Below are 14605 nucleotides of genomic sequence, written 5' to 3'. Positions count from 1 at the left end.
AGCTCTTAGACTCTCCAACTGTGCAGCTCACCCAGTCCTTGCATGTGCACCTCTCCCTCTCCATGCATGTGCAGCTCTTAGACTCTCCAACTGTGTAGCTCACCCATTGCATGTGCGCCTCTCCCTCTCCTTGCATGTGCAACTCTTACAGCCCCTATAACTGTGCACATAATCCAGTCCTTACACATGCAGCTCTCCCAATTCTAGCATGTGCGCCTCTCCCTCTCCTTGCATGTGCGCCTCTCCCTCTCCATGCATGTGCAGCTCTTAGACTCTCCAACTGTGCAGCTCACCCAGTCCTTGCATGTGCACCTCTCCCTCTCCTTGCATGTGCAGCTCTTAAACTCTCCAACTGTGCAGCTCACCCAGTCCTTGCATGTGCGCCTCTCCCTTTCCCTGCATGTGCAGCTCTTAGACTCTCCAACTGTGCAGCTCACCCAGTCCTTGCATGTGCACCTCTTCCTCTCCTTGCATGTGCAGCTCTTAGACTCTCCAACTGTGCAGCTCACCCAGTCCTTGCATGTGCACCTCTCCATGCATGTGCAGCTCTTAGACTCACCAACTGTGCAGCTCACCCAGTCCTTGCATTTGCACACCCAGTCCTTGCATGTGCACCTCTACCTCTCCATGCATGTGCAGCTCTTAGACTCTCCAACTGTGTAGCTCACCCATTGCATGTGCGCCTCTCCCTCTCCATGCATGTGCAGCTCTTAGACTCTCCAACTGTGCAGCTCACCCAGTCCTTGCATGTGCACCTCTCCCTCTCCATGCATGTGCAGCTCTTAGACTCTCCAACTGTGTAGCTCACCCATTGCATGTGCGCCTCTCCCTCTCCTTGCATGTGCAACTCTTACAGCCCCTATAACTGTGCACATAATCCAGTCCTTACACATGCAGCTCTCCCAATTCTAGCATGTGCAGATCTCCCAGTCCTTGCATGTGCGCCTCTCCCTCTCCATGCATGTGCAGCTCTTAGACTCTCCAACTGTGCAGCTCACCCAGTCCTTGCATGTGCACCTCTCCCTCTCCTTGCATGTGCAGCTCTTAAACTCTCCAACTGTGCAGCTCACCCAGTCCTTGCATGTGCGCCTCTCCCTTTCCCTGCATGTGCAGCTCTTAGACTCTCCAACTGTGCAGCTCACCCAGTCCTTGCATGTGCACCTCTTCCTCTCCTTGCATGTGCAGCTCTTAGACTCTCCAACTGTGCAGCTCACCCAGTCCTTGCATGTGCACCTCTCCATGCATGTGCAGCTCTTAGACTCACCAACTGTGTAGCTCACCCATTGCATGTGCGCCTCTCCCTCTCCATGCATGTGCAACTCTTAGACCCTCCAACTGTGCAGCTCACCCAGTCCTTGCATGTGCACCTCTTCCTCTCCTTGCATGTGCAGCTCTTAGACTCTCCAACTGTGCAGCTCACCCAGACCTTGCATGTGCACCTCTCCATGCATGTGCAGCTCTTAGACTCACCAACTGTGCAGCTCACCCAGTCCTTGCATTTGCACACCCAGTCCTTGCATGTGCACCTCTCCCTCTCCTTGCATGTGCAGCTCTTAAACTCTCCAACTGTGCAGCTCACCCAGTCCTTGCATGTGCGCCTCTCCCTTTCCCTGCATGTGCAGCTCTTAGACTCTCCAACTGTGCAGCTCACCCAGTCCTTGCATGTGCACCTCTTCCTCTCCTTGCATGTGCAGCTCTTAGACTCTCCAACTGTGCAGCTCACCCAGTCCTTGCATGTGCACCTCTCCATGCATGTGCAGCTCTTAGACTCACCAACTGTGTAGCTCACCCATTGCATGTGCGCCTCTCCCTCTCCATGCATGTGCAACTCTTAGACCCTCCAACTGTGCAGCTCACCCAGTCCTTGCATGTGCACCTCTTCCTCTCCTTGCATGTGCAGCTCTTAGACTCTCCAACTGTGCAGCTCACCCAGACCTTGCATGTGCACCTCTCCATGCATGTGCAGCTCTTAGACTCTCCAACTGTGCAGCTCACCCAGTCCTTGCATGTGCACCTCTACCTCTCCATGCATGTGCAGCTCTTAGACTCTCCAACTGTGTAGCTCACCCATTGCATGTGCGCCTCTCCCTCTCCATGCATGTGCAGCTCTTAGACTCTCCAACTGTGTAGCTCACCCATTGCATGTGCGCCTCTCCCTCTCCTTGCATGTGCAACTCTTACAGCCCCTATAACTGTGCACATAATCCAGTCCTTACACATGCAGCTCTCCCAATTCTAGCATGTGCAGATCTCCCAGTCCTTGCATGTGCATGGTTCCCAGTACCCCAAATTGTGCAGGTATTCCAGTCCTTGCATGGGGCACCAGAGTCAGTAACAGTCCTGCCCACTTCCTGCTCCTCTGCCATAGCCTTGTTTATTTATTTGAACAATGTTTTTTGAGTCCGTGGCCCCAATTAATACATTTATTTCCGCGATGTTGGTCGGGACCAACATTGCAGAAATAAATACATCAATCGGATCCACGGACCCAACAAACACTGTCCAAATAAATAAATAAACTAGGCCGTGGCTGAGGCATGTAACTGCCTCTGGCCATGGCATGCCACTTGCACACCTGCAGAGAGGCAAAGCTACCTACAATGCACGCCCACTCCCCAAACCCCAGTGCAACTCCCCTCCCATTACAATGCTGGCACAAAACCCTTCAGTGACTAATGGCCCATCATTAGCAGTTTCCTGCCAGCATTGTGATGGGAGGGGCTGTATTAGCGACAGGGGGAACTGAAGTGCCCTTATTGTTGTGTTTATGAGGAAATAAGCGCAACAATAAGGGACTAATTGACAGAGGGGAAAAAAAAGCAGTTTGCAAAATGCGCTCAATTCACCATTCAGCCACAAGGTGGCAATGGTGCATAATCATTTAAGGCATTAAATACAACTCTTTCATAGAGCTGCCAGCATAGGTCACTAGCAAAGCTTCTGTCTTGAATGCAAGACATCACAGCTCCAAATCCCGCTCCCTGCACATAGTAAGTAAGTATGATTTAATGAATAACCAGGGAAAATCGGTAATTCCCCAAAACCGGATGATAGAGCTGCTAGCAGGGTGCAGGGGATGGGATGGGAGGGGCGGGGAGTAGGGTGTGGACCATGGACTGACTATATGATAGAGCTGCTAGCAGGGTGCAGGGGATGGGAGGGGCAGGGAGTAGGGTGTGGACCTATGATAGAGCTGCTAGCAGGGTGCAGGGGATGGGAGGGGCAGGGAGCATGGTGTGGAGAATGGAATATTTGATAGTGCAGGGGACGGGAGGGGCAGGGAGTAGGGTGTGGACCTATGAGAGAGCTGCTAGCAGGGTGCAGGGGATGGGAGGGGCAGGGAGCAGGGTGTGGAGAATGGACTGTATTATAGTGCAGGGGACGGGAGGGGCAGGGAGTAGGGTGTGGACCTATGATAGAGCTGCTAGCAGGGTGCAGGGGATGGGAGGGGCAGGGAGCAGGGTGTGGACCTACGATAGAGCTGCTAGCAGGGTGCAGGGGATGGGAGGGGCAGGGAGCAGAGTGTGGACCTATGATAGAGCTGCTAGCAGGGGATGGGAGGGGCAGGGAGCCGGGTGTGGACCTATGATAGAGCTGCTAGCAGGGTGCAGGGGATGGGAGGGGCAGGGAGCAGAGTGTGGACCTATGATAGAGCTGCTAGCAGGATGCAGGGGATGGGAGGGGCAGGGAGCAGGGTGTGGACCTATGATAGAGCTGCTAGCAGGGTGCAGGGGAAGGGAGGGGCAGGGAGCCGGGTGTGGACCTATGATAGAGCTGCTAGCAGGGTGCAGGGGATGGGAGGGGCAGGGAGCAGAGTGTGGACCTATGATAGAGCTGCTAGCAGGATGCAGGGGATGGGAGGGGCAGGGAGCAGGGTGTGGACCTATGATAGAGCTGCTAGCAGGGTGCAGGGGATGGGAGGGGCAGGGAGCCGGGTGTGGAGAATGGACTATATGATAGTGGAGGGGACGGGAGGGGCAGGGAGTAGGGTGTGGACCTATGAGAGAGCTGCTAGCAGGGTGCAGGGGATGGGAGGGGCAGGGAGCAGGGTGTGGAGAATGGACTATATGATAGAACTGGCAGCAGGGGACGGGAGGGGCAGGGAGTAGAGTGTGGAGAATGCACTATATGATAGAGCTGCTAGCAGGGTTCAGGGGATGGGAGGGGCAGGGAGCAGAGTGTGGACCTATGATAGAGTTGCTAGCAGGGTGCAGGGGATGGGAGGGGCAGGGAGAAGGGTGTGGAGAATGGACTATATGATAGTGCAGGGGACGGGAGGGGCAGGGGATAGGGTGTGGACATATGAGAGAGCTGCTAGCAGGGTGCAGGGGACGGGAGGGGCAGGGAGCAGGGTGTGGACCTATGATAGAGCTGCTAGCAGGGTGCAGGGGATGGGAGGGGCAGGGAGCCGGGTGTGGACCTATGATAGAGCTGCTAGCAGGGTGCAGGGGATGGGAGGGGCAGGGAGCAGGGTGTGGACCTATGATAGAGCTGCTAGCAGGGTTCAGGGGATGGGAGGGGCAGGGAGCAGGGTGTGGAGAATGGACTATATGATAGTGCAGGGGACGGGAGGGGCAGTGAGTAGGGTGTGGACCTATGATAGAGCTGCTAGCAGGGTGCAGGGGATGGGAGGGGCAGGGAGCAGGGTGTGGAGAATGGGCTATATGATAGTGCAGGGGACGGGAGGGGCAGGGAGTAGGGTGTGGACATATGAGAGAGCTGCTAGCAGGGTGCAGGGGATGGGAGGGGCAGGGAGCAGGGGTGTGGAGAATGGACTATATGATAGTGGAGGGGACGGGAGGGGCAGGGAGCAGGGTGTGGACCTATGAGAGAGCTGCTAGCAGGGTGCAGGGGATGGGAGGGGCAGGGAGTAGGGTGTGGACATATGAGAGAGCTGCTAGCAGGGTGCAGGGGACGGGAGGGGCAGGGAGCAGGGTGTGGACCTATGAGAGAGCTGCTCGCAGGGGATGGGAGGGAGCAGGGTGTGGACCTATGAGAGAGCTGCTAGCAGGGTGCAGGGGACGGGAGGGGCAGGGAGCAGGGTGTGGACCTATGAGAGAGCTGCTAGCAGGGTGCAGGGGATGGGAGGGGCAGGGAGCAGGGTGTGGACCTATGAGAGAGCTGCTCGCAGGGGACGGGAGGGGCAGGGAGCAGGGTGTGGACCTATGAGAGAGCTGCTAGCAGGGTGCAGGGGACGGGAGGGGCAGGGAGCAGGGTGTGGACCTATGAGAGAGCTGCTAGCAGGGTGCAGGGGATGGGAGGGGCAGGGAGCCGGATGTGGACCTATGAGAGAGCTGCTAGCAGGGTGCAGGGGATGGGAGGGGCAGGGAGCCGGGTGTGGACCTATGAGAGAGCTGCTAGCAGGGTGCAGGGGATGGGAGGGGCAGGGAGCAGGGTGTGGACCTATGAGAGAGCTGCTAGCAGGGTGCAGGGGATGGGAGGGGCAGGGAGCAGGGTGTTGACCTATGATAGAGCTGCTCGCAGGGGATGGGAGGGGCAGGGAGCAGGGTGTGGACCTATGAGAGAGCTGCTAGCAGGGTGCAGGGGATGGGAGGGGCAGGGAGCCGGGTGTGGACCTATGATAGAGCTGCTAGCAGGGTGCAGGGGATGGGAAGGGCAGGGAGCAGGGTGTGGACCTATGAGAGAGCTGCTAGCAGGGTGCAGGGGATGGGAGGGGCAGGGAGCCGGGTGTGGACCTATGAGAGAGCTGCTAGCAGGGTGCAGGGGATGGGAGGGGCAGGGAGCAGGGTGTGGACCTATGAGAGAGCTGCTAGCAGGGTGCAGGGGATGGGAGGGGCAGGGAGCAGGGTGTGGACCTATGAGAGAGCTGCTAGCAGGGTGCAGGGGATGGGAGGGGCAGGGAGCAGGGTGTGGACCTATGAGAGAGCTGCTAGCAGGGTGCAGGGGACGGGAGGGGCAGGGAGCAGGGTGTGGACCTATGATAGAGCTGCTAGCAGGATGCAGTGGACGGGAGGGGCAGGGAGTAGGGTGTGGACCTATGATAGAGCTGCTAGCAGGGTGCAGGGGATGGGACGGGAGGGGCAGGGAGCAGGGTGTGGACCTATGAGAGAGCTGCTAGCAGGGTGCAGGGGACGGGAGGGGCAGGGAGCAGGGTGTGGACCTATGATAGAGCTGCTAGCAGGGTGCAGGGGATGGGATGGGAGGGGCAGGGAGCAGGGTGTGGACCTATGAGAGAGCTGCTAGCAGGGTGCAGGGGGCGGGAGGGGCAGAGAGCAGGGTGTGGGCCTATGAGAGAGCTGCTAGCAGGGTGCAGGGGACGGGAGGGGCAGGGAGCAGGGTGTGCACCTATGAGAGAGCTGCTAGCAGGGTGCAGGGGATGGGAGGGGCAGGGAGCAGGGTGTGGACCTATGATAGAGCTGCTAGCAGGGTGCAGGGGATGGGAGGGGCAGGGAGCAGGGTGTGGACCTATGAGAGAGCTGCAAGCAGGGTGCAGGGGATGGGAGAGGCAGGGAGCAGGGTGTGGACCTGGGCAGGGAGTAGGGTGTGGAGAATGGACTATATGATAGAGCTGCTAGCAGGGTGCAGGGATGGGAGGGGCAGGGAGTAGGGTGTGGAGAATGGACTATATGATAGAACTGGCAGCAGGGGATGGGAGGGGCAGGGAGTAGAGTGTGGAGAATGCACTATATGATAGAGCTGCTAGCAGGGTTCAGGGGATGGGAGGGGCAGGGAGCAGGGTGTGGAGAATGGACTATATGATAGTGCAGGGGACGGGAGGGGCAGGGAGTAGGGTGTGGACCTATGATAGAGCTGCTAGCAGGGTTCAGGGGATGGGAGGGGCAGGGAGCAGGGTGTGGAGAATGGACTATATTATAGTGCAGGGGACGGGAGGGGCAGGGAGCAGGGTGTGGACCTATGATAGAGCTGCTAGCAGGGTGCAGGGGATGGGAGGGGCAGGGAGTAGGGTGTGGACATATGAGAGAGCTGCTAGCAGGGTTCAGGGGATGGGATGGGATTGGAGGGGCGGGGAGTAGGGTGTGGAGAATGGAATATATGATAGTGCAGAGGGAATGGGATGGGAGGGGCAGGGAGTAGGGTGTGGACCATGGACTGACTATATGATAGAGCTGCTAGCAGGGTGCAGGGGATGGGAGGGGCAGGGTGTGGAGAATGGACTGACTATATGATAGAGCTGCTAGCAGGGTGCAGGGGATGGGAGGGGCAGGGAGCAGGGTGTGGACCTATGATAGAGCTGCTAGCAGGGTGCAGGGGAGGGGCAGGGAGCAGGGTGTGGAGAATGGACTATATGATAGTGCAGGGGACGGGAGGGGCAGGGAGCAGGGTGTGGAGAATGGACTATATGATAGTGCAGGGGACGGGAGGGGCAGGGAGCAGGGTGTGGACCTATGAGAGAGCTGCTAGCAGGGTGCAGGGGACGGGAGGGGCAGGGAGCAGGGTGTGGACCTATGAGAGAGCTGCTAGCAGGGTGCAGGGGACGGGAGGGGCAGGGAGCAGGGTGTGGACCTATGAGAGAGCTGCTAGCAGGGTGCAGGGGATGGGAGAGACAGGGAGCAGAGTGTGGACCTATGATAGAGCTGCTAGCAGGGAGCAGGGAATGGGAGGTTCAGGGAGCAGGGTGTGGACCTATGATAGAGCTGCTAGCAGGGTGCAGGGGATGGGATGGGAGGGGCAGGGAGCAGGGTGTGGAGAATGGACTATATGATAGTGCAGGGGACGGGAGGGGCAGGGAGCAGGGTGTGGACCTATGAGAGAGCTGCTAGCAGGGTGCAGGGGATGGGAGGGGCAGGGAGCAGGGTGTGGACCTATGAGAGAGCTGCTAGCAGGGTGCAGGGGATGGGAGGGGCAGGGAGCAGGGTGTGGACCTATGAGAGAGCTGCTAGCAGGGTGCAGGGGATGGGAGGGGCAGGGAGCAGAGTGTGGACCTATGAGAGAGCTGCTAGCAGGGTGCAGGGGATGGGAGGGGCAGGGAGCAGGGTGTGGACCTATGATAGAGCTGCTAGCAGGGTGCAGGGGATGGGAGGGGCAGGGAGCAGGGTGTGGAGAATGGACTATATGATAGTGCAGGGGACGGGAGGGGCAGGGAGCGGACCTATGAGAGAGCTGCTAGCAGGGTGCAGGGGATGGGAGGGACAGGGAGCAGGGTGTGGAGAATGGACTATATGATAGTGCAGGGGATGGGAGGGGCAGGGAGCAGAGTGTGGACCTATGAGAGAGCTGCTAGCAGGGTGCAGGGGATGGGAGGGGCAGGGAGCAGGGTGTGGACCTATGATAGAGCTGCTAGCAGGGTGCAGGGGGTGGGAGGGGCAGGGAGCAGGGTGTGGAGAATGGACTATATGATAGTGCAGGGGACGGGAGGGGCAGGGAGTAGGGTGTGGACCTATGAGAGAGCTGCTAGCAGGGTGCAGGGGATGGGAGGGGCAGGGAGCAGGGTGTGGACCTATGATAGAGCTGCTAGCAGGGTGCAGGGGACGGGAGGGGCAGGGAGCAGGGTGTGGACCTGTGAGAGAGCTGCTAGCAGGGTGCAGGGGACGGGAGGAGCAGGGTGTGGACCTATGAGAGAGCTGCTAGCAGGGTGCAGGGGACGGGAGGGGCAGGGAGCAGGGTGTGGACCTATGAGAGAGCTGCTAGCAGAGTGCAGGGGACGGGAGGGGCAGGGAGCAGGGTGTGGACCTATGATAGAGCTGCTAGCAGGGTGCAGGGGATGGGAGGGGCAGGGAGGAGGGTGTGGACCTATGAGAGAGCTGCTAGCAGGGTGCAGGGGACGGGAGGGGACGGGAGGGGCAGGGAGGGGCAGGGAGCAGAGTGTGGACCTATGATAGAGCTGCTAGCAGGGTGCAGGGGACGGGAGGGGCAGGGAGCAGAGTGTGGACCTATGATAGAGCTGCTAGCAGGGTGCAGGGGACGGGAGGGGCAGGGAGTAGGGTGTGGACATATGAGAGAGCTGCTAGCAGGGTGCAGGGGACGGGAGGGGCAGGGACACCGAGTGCTGCAGATAGGTGGGCACAGTGCACATGGGCTGCAAGTATTGAACTCATGGGCGTGGGCGGCGCGTGCTGCTGTCACCTGGATGCGAAGCCACAGCTGCTCATTGGTCATCTTCAGCTGACGGGAGTGGGTTTCCAATTCTCTGAGCTTTTGCTGTTCCTTTTGCATGCGCCGGATGTAATCCACAGAAGCCTTCAGGATGGTTCCTTTATTCCAACGCAGATCCCTGAGGAAAAAGACCCAAGAGCTGTGACTTGTGGAAGCTTTGGAATGGCCACCAGATGCCCATTACCCGCCACACCGTGCCCGAGGGCAACGCCTAAGGCTCCTTTCTTCATCTTGGCACCAGTGGAAACCCTGAGCCAGCATTTCCAGGAATGCCAACACGGTTTAGAAAAAAAATCAACCTGCGATGTAAGATAGGCGGAAGTCCATTCACTCCAGAAGCTGAAGGGAACAGACTGACTGTAGCAGATTACAGGACAGTGGCCAAACCCGAAGCCGGGGCACTGGGGAAGAAAATTCCAGGAAAATCGGCCTGCAAGATGCCTGGAAAACCGTGTCCCGGCTACTGCAAGCTACTAGAGGCCAAGACACCAGGGAAAGTCATGGACAGGCTCCCCAAGGAGCTGCTGCAGAGGGGCTGTCGCTAAGACTGTAGGGGAAACTGTCTGTATGATACCTAGCAAAAAGTTACCGGGGAAAATACAAGGCCATGCTTCTAGCTGAAGCTGTGGCCAGGATGCTGGAGGAATGGTTAGTATACTGGAAGGGTCGTGAGGAATGAAGAGTGGGCCTGTGTTAAAGGAAACCATGGTCATGGTGGCAGAGGAGAAACAGAGAGAATAGAGGGCCAGGGCACCAGAGAGAACAGGGGGCCAGGGCACCAGAGAGAACAGGGGGCCGGGGCACCAGAGAGAACAGGGGGCCAGGGCACCAGCGAGAACAGGGGGCCAGGGCACCAGCGAGAACAGGGGGCCTGGGCACCAGAGAGAACAGGGGGCCTGGGCACCAGAGAGAACAGGGGGCCTGGGTACCATAGAGAACAGGGGGCCTGGGTACCATAGAGAACAGGGGGCCAGGGCACCAGAGAGAACAGGGGGCCTGGGCACCAGCGAGAACAGGGGGCCTGGGCACCAGAGAGAACAGGGGGCCTGGGCACCAGCGAGAACAGGGGGCCAGGGCACCAGCGAGAACAGGGGGCCAGGGCACCAGCGAGAACAGGGGGCCAGGGCACCAGCGAGAACAGGGGGCCTGGGCACCAGAGAGAACAGGGGGCCTGGGCACCAGCGAGAACAGGGGGCCAGGGCACCAGCGAGAACAGGGGGCCAGGGCACCAGCGAGAACAGGGGGCCTGGGCACCAGAGAGAACAGGGGGCCTGGGCACCAGAGAGAACAGGGGGCCAGGGCACCAGAGAGAACAGGGGGCCTGGGCACCAGAGAGAACAGGGGGCCAGGGCGCCAGAGAGAAAAGTGGGCCAGGGCGCCAGAGAGAACAGGGGGCCAGGGCGCCAGAGAGAACAGGGGGCCTGGGCACCAGAGAGAACAGGGGGCCTGGGCACCAGAGAGAACAGGGGGCCAGGGCACCAGAGAGAACAGGGGGCCAGGGCACCAGAGAGAACAGGGGGCCAGGGCACCAGCGAGAACAGGGGGCCAGGGCACCAGCGAGAACAGGGGGCCAGGGCACCAGCGAGAACAGGGGGCCAGGGCACCAGCGAGAACAGGGGGCCTGGGCACCAGAGAGAACAGGGGGCCAGGGCACCAGCGAGAACAGGGGGCCTGGGCACCAGAGAGAACAGGGGGCCAGGGCACCAGCGAGAACAGGGGGCCAGGGCACCAGCGAGAACAGGGGGCCAGGGCACCAGCGAGAACAGGGGGCCTGGGCACCAGAGAGAACAGGGGGCCTGGGCACCAGAGAGAACAGGGGGCCTGGGTACCATAGAGAACAGGGGGCCTGGGTACCATAGAGAACAGGGGGCCAGGGCACCAGAGAGAAAAGTGGGCCAGGGCGCCAGAGAGAACAGGGGGCCAGGGCGCCAGAGAGAACAGGGGGCCAGGGCACCAGCGAGAACAGGGGGCCTGGGCACCAGAGAGAACAGGGGGCCTGGGCACCAGAGAGAACAGGGGGCCTGGGTACCAGAGAGAACAGGGGGCCAGGGCACCAGAGAGAACAGGGGGCCAGGGCACCAGAGAGAACAGGGGGCCAGGGCGCCAGAGAGAAAAGGGGGCCAGGGCGCCAGAGAGGATAGGGGCCAGGGCACCAGAGAGAGCAGGTGACCAGGGCGCCAGAGAGAACAGGGGGCCTGGGCACCAGAGAGAACAGGGGGCCTGGGCACCAGAGAGAACAGGGGGCCTGGGCACCAGCGAGAACAGGGGGCCTGGGCACCAGCGAGAACAGGGGGCCAGGGCGCCAGCGAGAACAGGGGGCCAGGGCACCAGAGAGAAAAGGGGGCCAGGGCGCCAGAGAGGATAGGGGCCAGGGCACCAGAGAGAGCAGGTGACCAGGGCGCCAGAGAGAAAAGGGGGTTAGGGCACTATAGAGAAAAGGGGGTCAGGGCACTAGAGAGAAAAGGGGGCAGGGCAACAGAGAGAACAGAGGGCCAGGACACCAGAGAGAACAGGTGGCCAGGGCACCAGAGAGAACAGGGGGCCAAGTTCCAGGTGGAACAGGGTTCCTTGGCACCAGAGGGAACAAAGGGGCATGGCACCAGAGAGAAGAGGGGGGCCAGGACACCAGAAGTAATTATAACAAGGACACCAAGGGGAAGCGCGAGTAGGACAGTGAAAATGACAGCGATGCAAAATGTGTACACTGTAACACGACATGCAGTGGACAAATGGCCTTGCCAGCAGATCTCGTTCAGGCTAGAGAGAGAGGCTCATAATAGGGTCATATGCTGGCCCAGATGTTCATACTCACAGATCACTGGCTTTTGGGATCAGCAGTCCTAGTTCTTTGATACGATCGTTGATATTGAACCTCCGCCTTCTTTCAACTAATGAAAAAATGAAATTGTCTGTAAAAGCACATTGTATGCAGATCTGAACTTTGTGTAAACAGTGCATGACGTATTTGATGCTATTTACTCTTGCATATGCATAATACGGAGCACTTGCCAAAGATCATGAACTTAACTTTAACACAGTAGATATAAAATGGACAATTGTAAGAACTGCTGGTGCTTCGACCGGAAGAGACCCTAATGATATATTGCGAACCACACACGTTCTTCGGCATGTTGTGAAACCCTTAGATTCATTTATTCTGAATTTGGTTCCCCACATCTAAGATCTTGTTAAGAGAGATGTGATGAATCACATCCACAGGGATATGGTACTTCTGCCCAGGGGCGGTAGCGACGTGAGCCCGCTCCTCAACACTCTCCCCCGGGGTAGAGGCAAGCGGGGGCTCACCAAGAGAGACTCCCCCTTTGGGGACAAGGACCCCCGTTCTTACGAGGAACTCCCTAAGAAACATACTAATAATACACCTCCTAAAACATTCAGTGAAGAAAGGTAGGAAGAACATACCAAAATATGTGATTGTCATCAAGAAACTCTGATTATCCCCTTGAAGGGAAGACTACCCTGTACTGAGACAAGGAAAAAGGTCTGCAGAGGGAGTGTGCTTATTTTAAAGATCCACACACGTTCCATCTGGCAAAATTTGTTAATACTGAGTTTACAGACTGCACCATATCTTTATGGGAAAGACTTATGAACGGTGTACATTATCCATTAATCTTAGCATTGAGCAATTTTTTAAAAATCATAGAAATGGAGCTCATGGTATTTGAAACCAAAGAAAATATAAACTAACAATGATATTTGATCTTAATCTTTTTCAATGTACGAATATATGCCTTGTAAATTAAATGTAATGACAAATTGTATATTTTATATTTGTTCTAAAAATGTGTTTTATGACTTGTATTTGTAATAAGTGTTTAATATGTGATAACATATAATTTAACATTTTGTAAAGGTTTGTTTAACCAAAAACAAATAAAAATAAAAAAAAACCAAATACAGCGAAAGGGCTGCAAGAATGCTCAGAGGAAGACCCACAGCAAAGAAATAAAAGAAAGAGGCGGCGACTGGGAAGAGCAAACCCGCGAGTTACGAGTTTGCTTGCAGGTGTATTGTAAGGGTGTTGAAGAAGGAAGCTGACACAACAGTGGCATTATTTTGGCTATGGACCTACTTCTGTGTAAAAATGGTCCTCACAATCCCTAACTTCTAAGAGAGATTTCCCTGCCTCAAAACTAATAATAAAAGGGTCTGTGAGAATATCAGTCAACATAAATTACACTGTCCTGTGTCAAAACCTACTTCTATCCTTCACACTATATAAGTAAAGGTTAAACTAACAAAAAGTGCCTTCTTTAAGGAGAATGCCTCCCTTCTTCTTCTTGGGTAATGTTCAAAAGAGTGTTCCTCAAACAAAATTTACCAGGGGGAATGACTCCCTTCCACTGGCCTGCGGGTTTCACCCAGTCCTGAACCAATACGACACAATGACTCCCTTCCCCTGGCTTCTTTATCTCTACTCCCAGTTCAGGACCAAGAGAAGGCCTCCTGTGAGGAGTCAGAGGAATGAAACTCAGACACAAGTGAGCCATGTTTTTGGTTAAAGACCTTTATGAAAATAAAAAGGGTTGGGAGTGTCTGAATGTCCAAAATAAAAACTGTCTTGTGTAACCAAAGTTCTATTCTGACCCTCACAGGAAATGTCTTCACCTCAGGAAGTTGGGGAAAGTGTTCACAAAGAAGAATAAATGGCTCCAACACAAATGTTCTGCAAGGATAGAAGTCCTTGCTCAAGAGGATGGTGCCCTTCTCCTGGATTCCACTTGGTTGTCTCAAGCTTTTCACTGAACAGCTCCTTGTGCCTTTCTTGGCCCACAACAATATATCTGAAATACAAACATGTCTTGACATTGCAGATATAGCTCTCTTGAACACCTGGCTCATACACTTCTTTCCTAGTCCTGATGTTCCTTCTCGGGACCTCTTGATTGAACAACACAAATCTTCACTTTTATTAACACAGCTTTGGTTGCCTGGTGTACTCTCCTGCCAGGGTTTGTTATATTCACATGGGCTCACTGTCCTTTTGCATAGTCGCACAGACACACTGTTTGTAAATATGTCCTCTGGATATGTTTTCCGGTCCTGGTTTTTCCTTTGTTCACCCAATTTACATCTTTCTGTTTGTAAGGGTTTTATTTGCTATATATTTCCCCTTTTAATGTAAAGTTCATTGTTCTCCCTCACTTGTTCATTCACTTGCATTTAGCATGACTGCCAACACGCCCCGGGTCCCCATTGCCTCTGGGAAGATTCACTGACTTTCTTTGGTGTACCTGTGTTCTCCCGCGGTCGACCGAAGAAGCCTCCTTCGTCTGCTTCCTTCTTGCAACCGCTTCTGCTAGGTTTCTTCGGGTCTCGCTGCTTCCACTTGCAGCATCTGCTATACTCCAACCTCAGTAAGTAAAGAGCTGCTTCTGGTTACCTACGAATGCCCAGGAGTCCCTCGCCGGCTCCTGGCATTCTCACAGCGTATCCTTCTCATGCAGCAGCCGCCTTCTTCTCTTGGGATCAACCTGGCTCCACCATGCCAGAAATCGGCATGCAG

General features: G+C 56.4%; 1 protein-coding gene across 1 annotated transcript in view; it reads right to left on the bottom strand.

The window, feature by feature from the left end:
• Positions 1 to 14605, bottom strand: part of TFEB (transcription factor EB) — a 420431-nt gene that overhangs the window by 28859 nt on the left and 376967 nt on the right. Inside the window, exons 7-8 of the mRNA XM_069633030.1 lie at positions 11888 to 11963; positions 9046 to 9193 (exon numbers count right to left, since the gene is read on the bottom strand). Coding sequence (XP_069489131.1) covers positions 9046 to 9193; positions 11888 to 11963 — 224 coding nt within the window. The remainder of the gene's footprint in view (positions 1 to 9045; positions 9194 to 11887; positions 11964 to 14605) is intronic.

This window comes from Ambystoma mexicanum, chromosome 13 (assembly GCF_040938575.1).
Source record: "Ambystoma mexicanum isolate Mex_15411 chromosome 13, UKY_AmexF1_1, whole genome shotgun sequence".
NCBI lineage: Eukaryota > Metazoa > Chordata > Amphibia > Caudata > Ambystomatidae > Ambystoma > Ambystoma mexicanum.
Note: the sequence above shows the minus strand (reverse complement) of the source record. Positions and strands in the feature narration are given on the sequence as shown.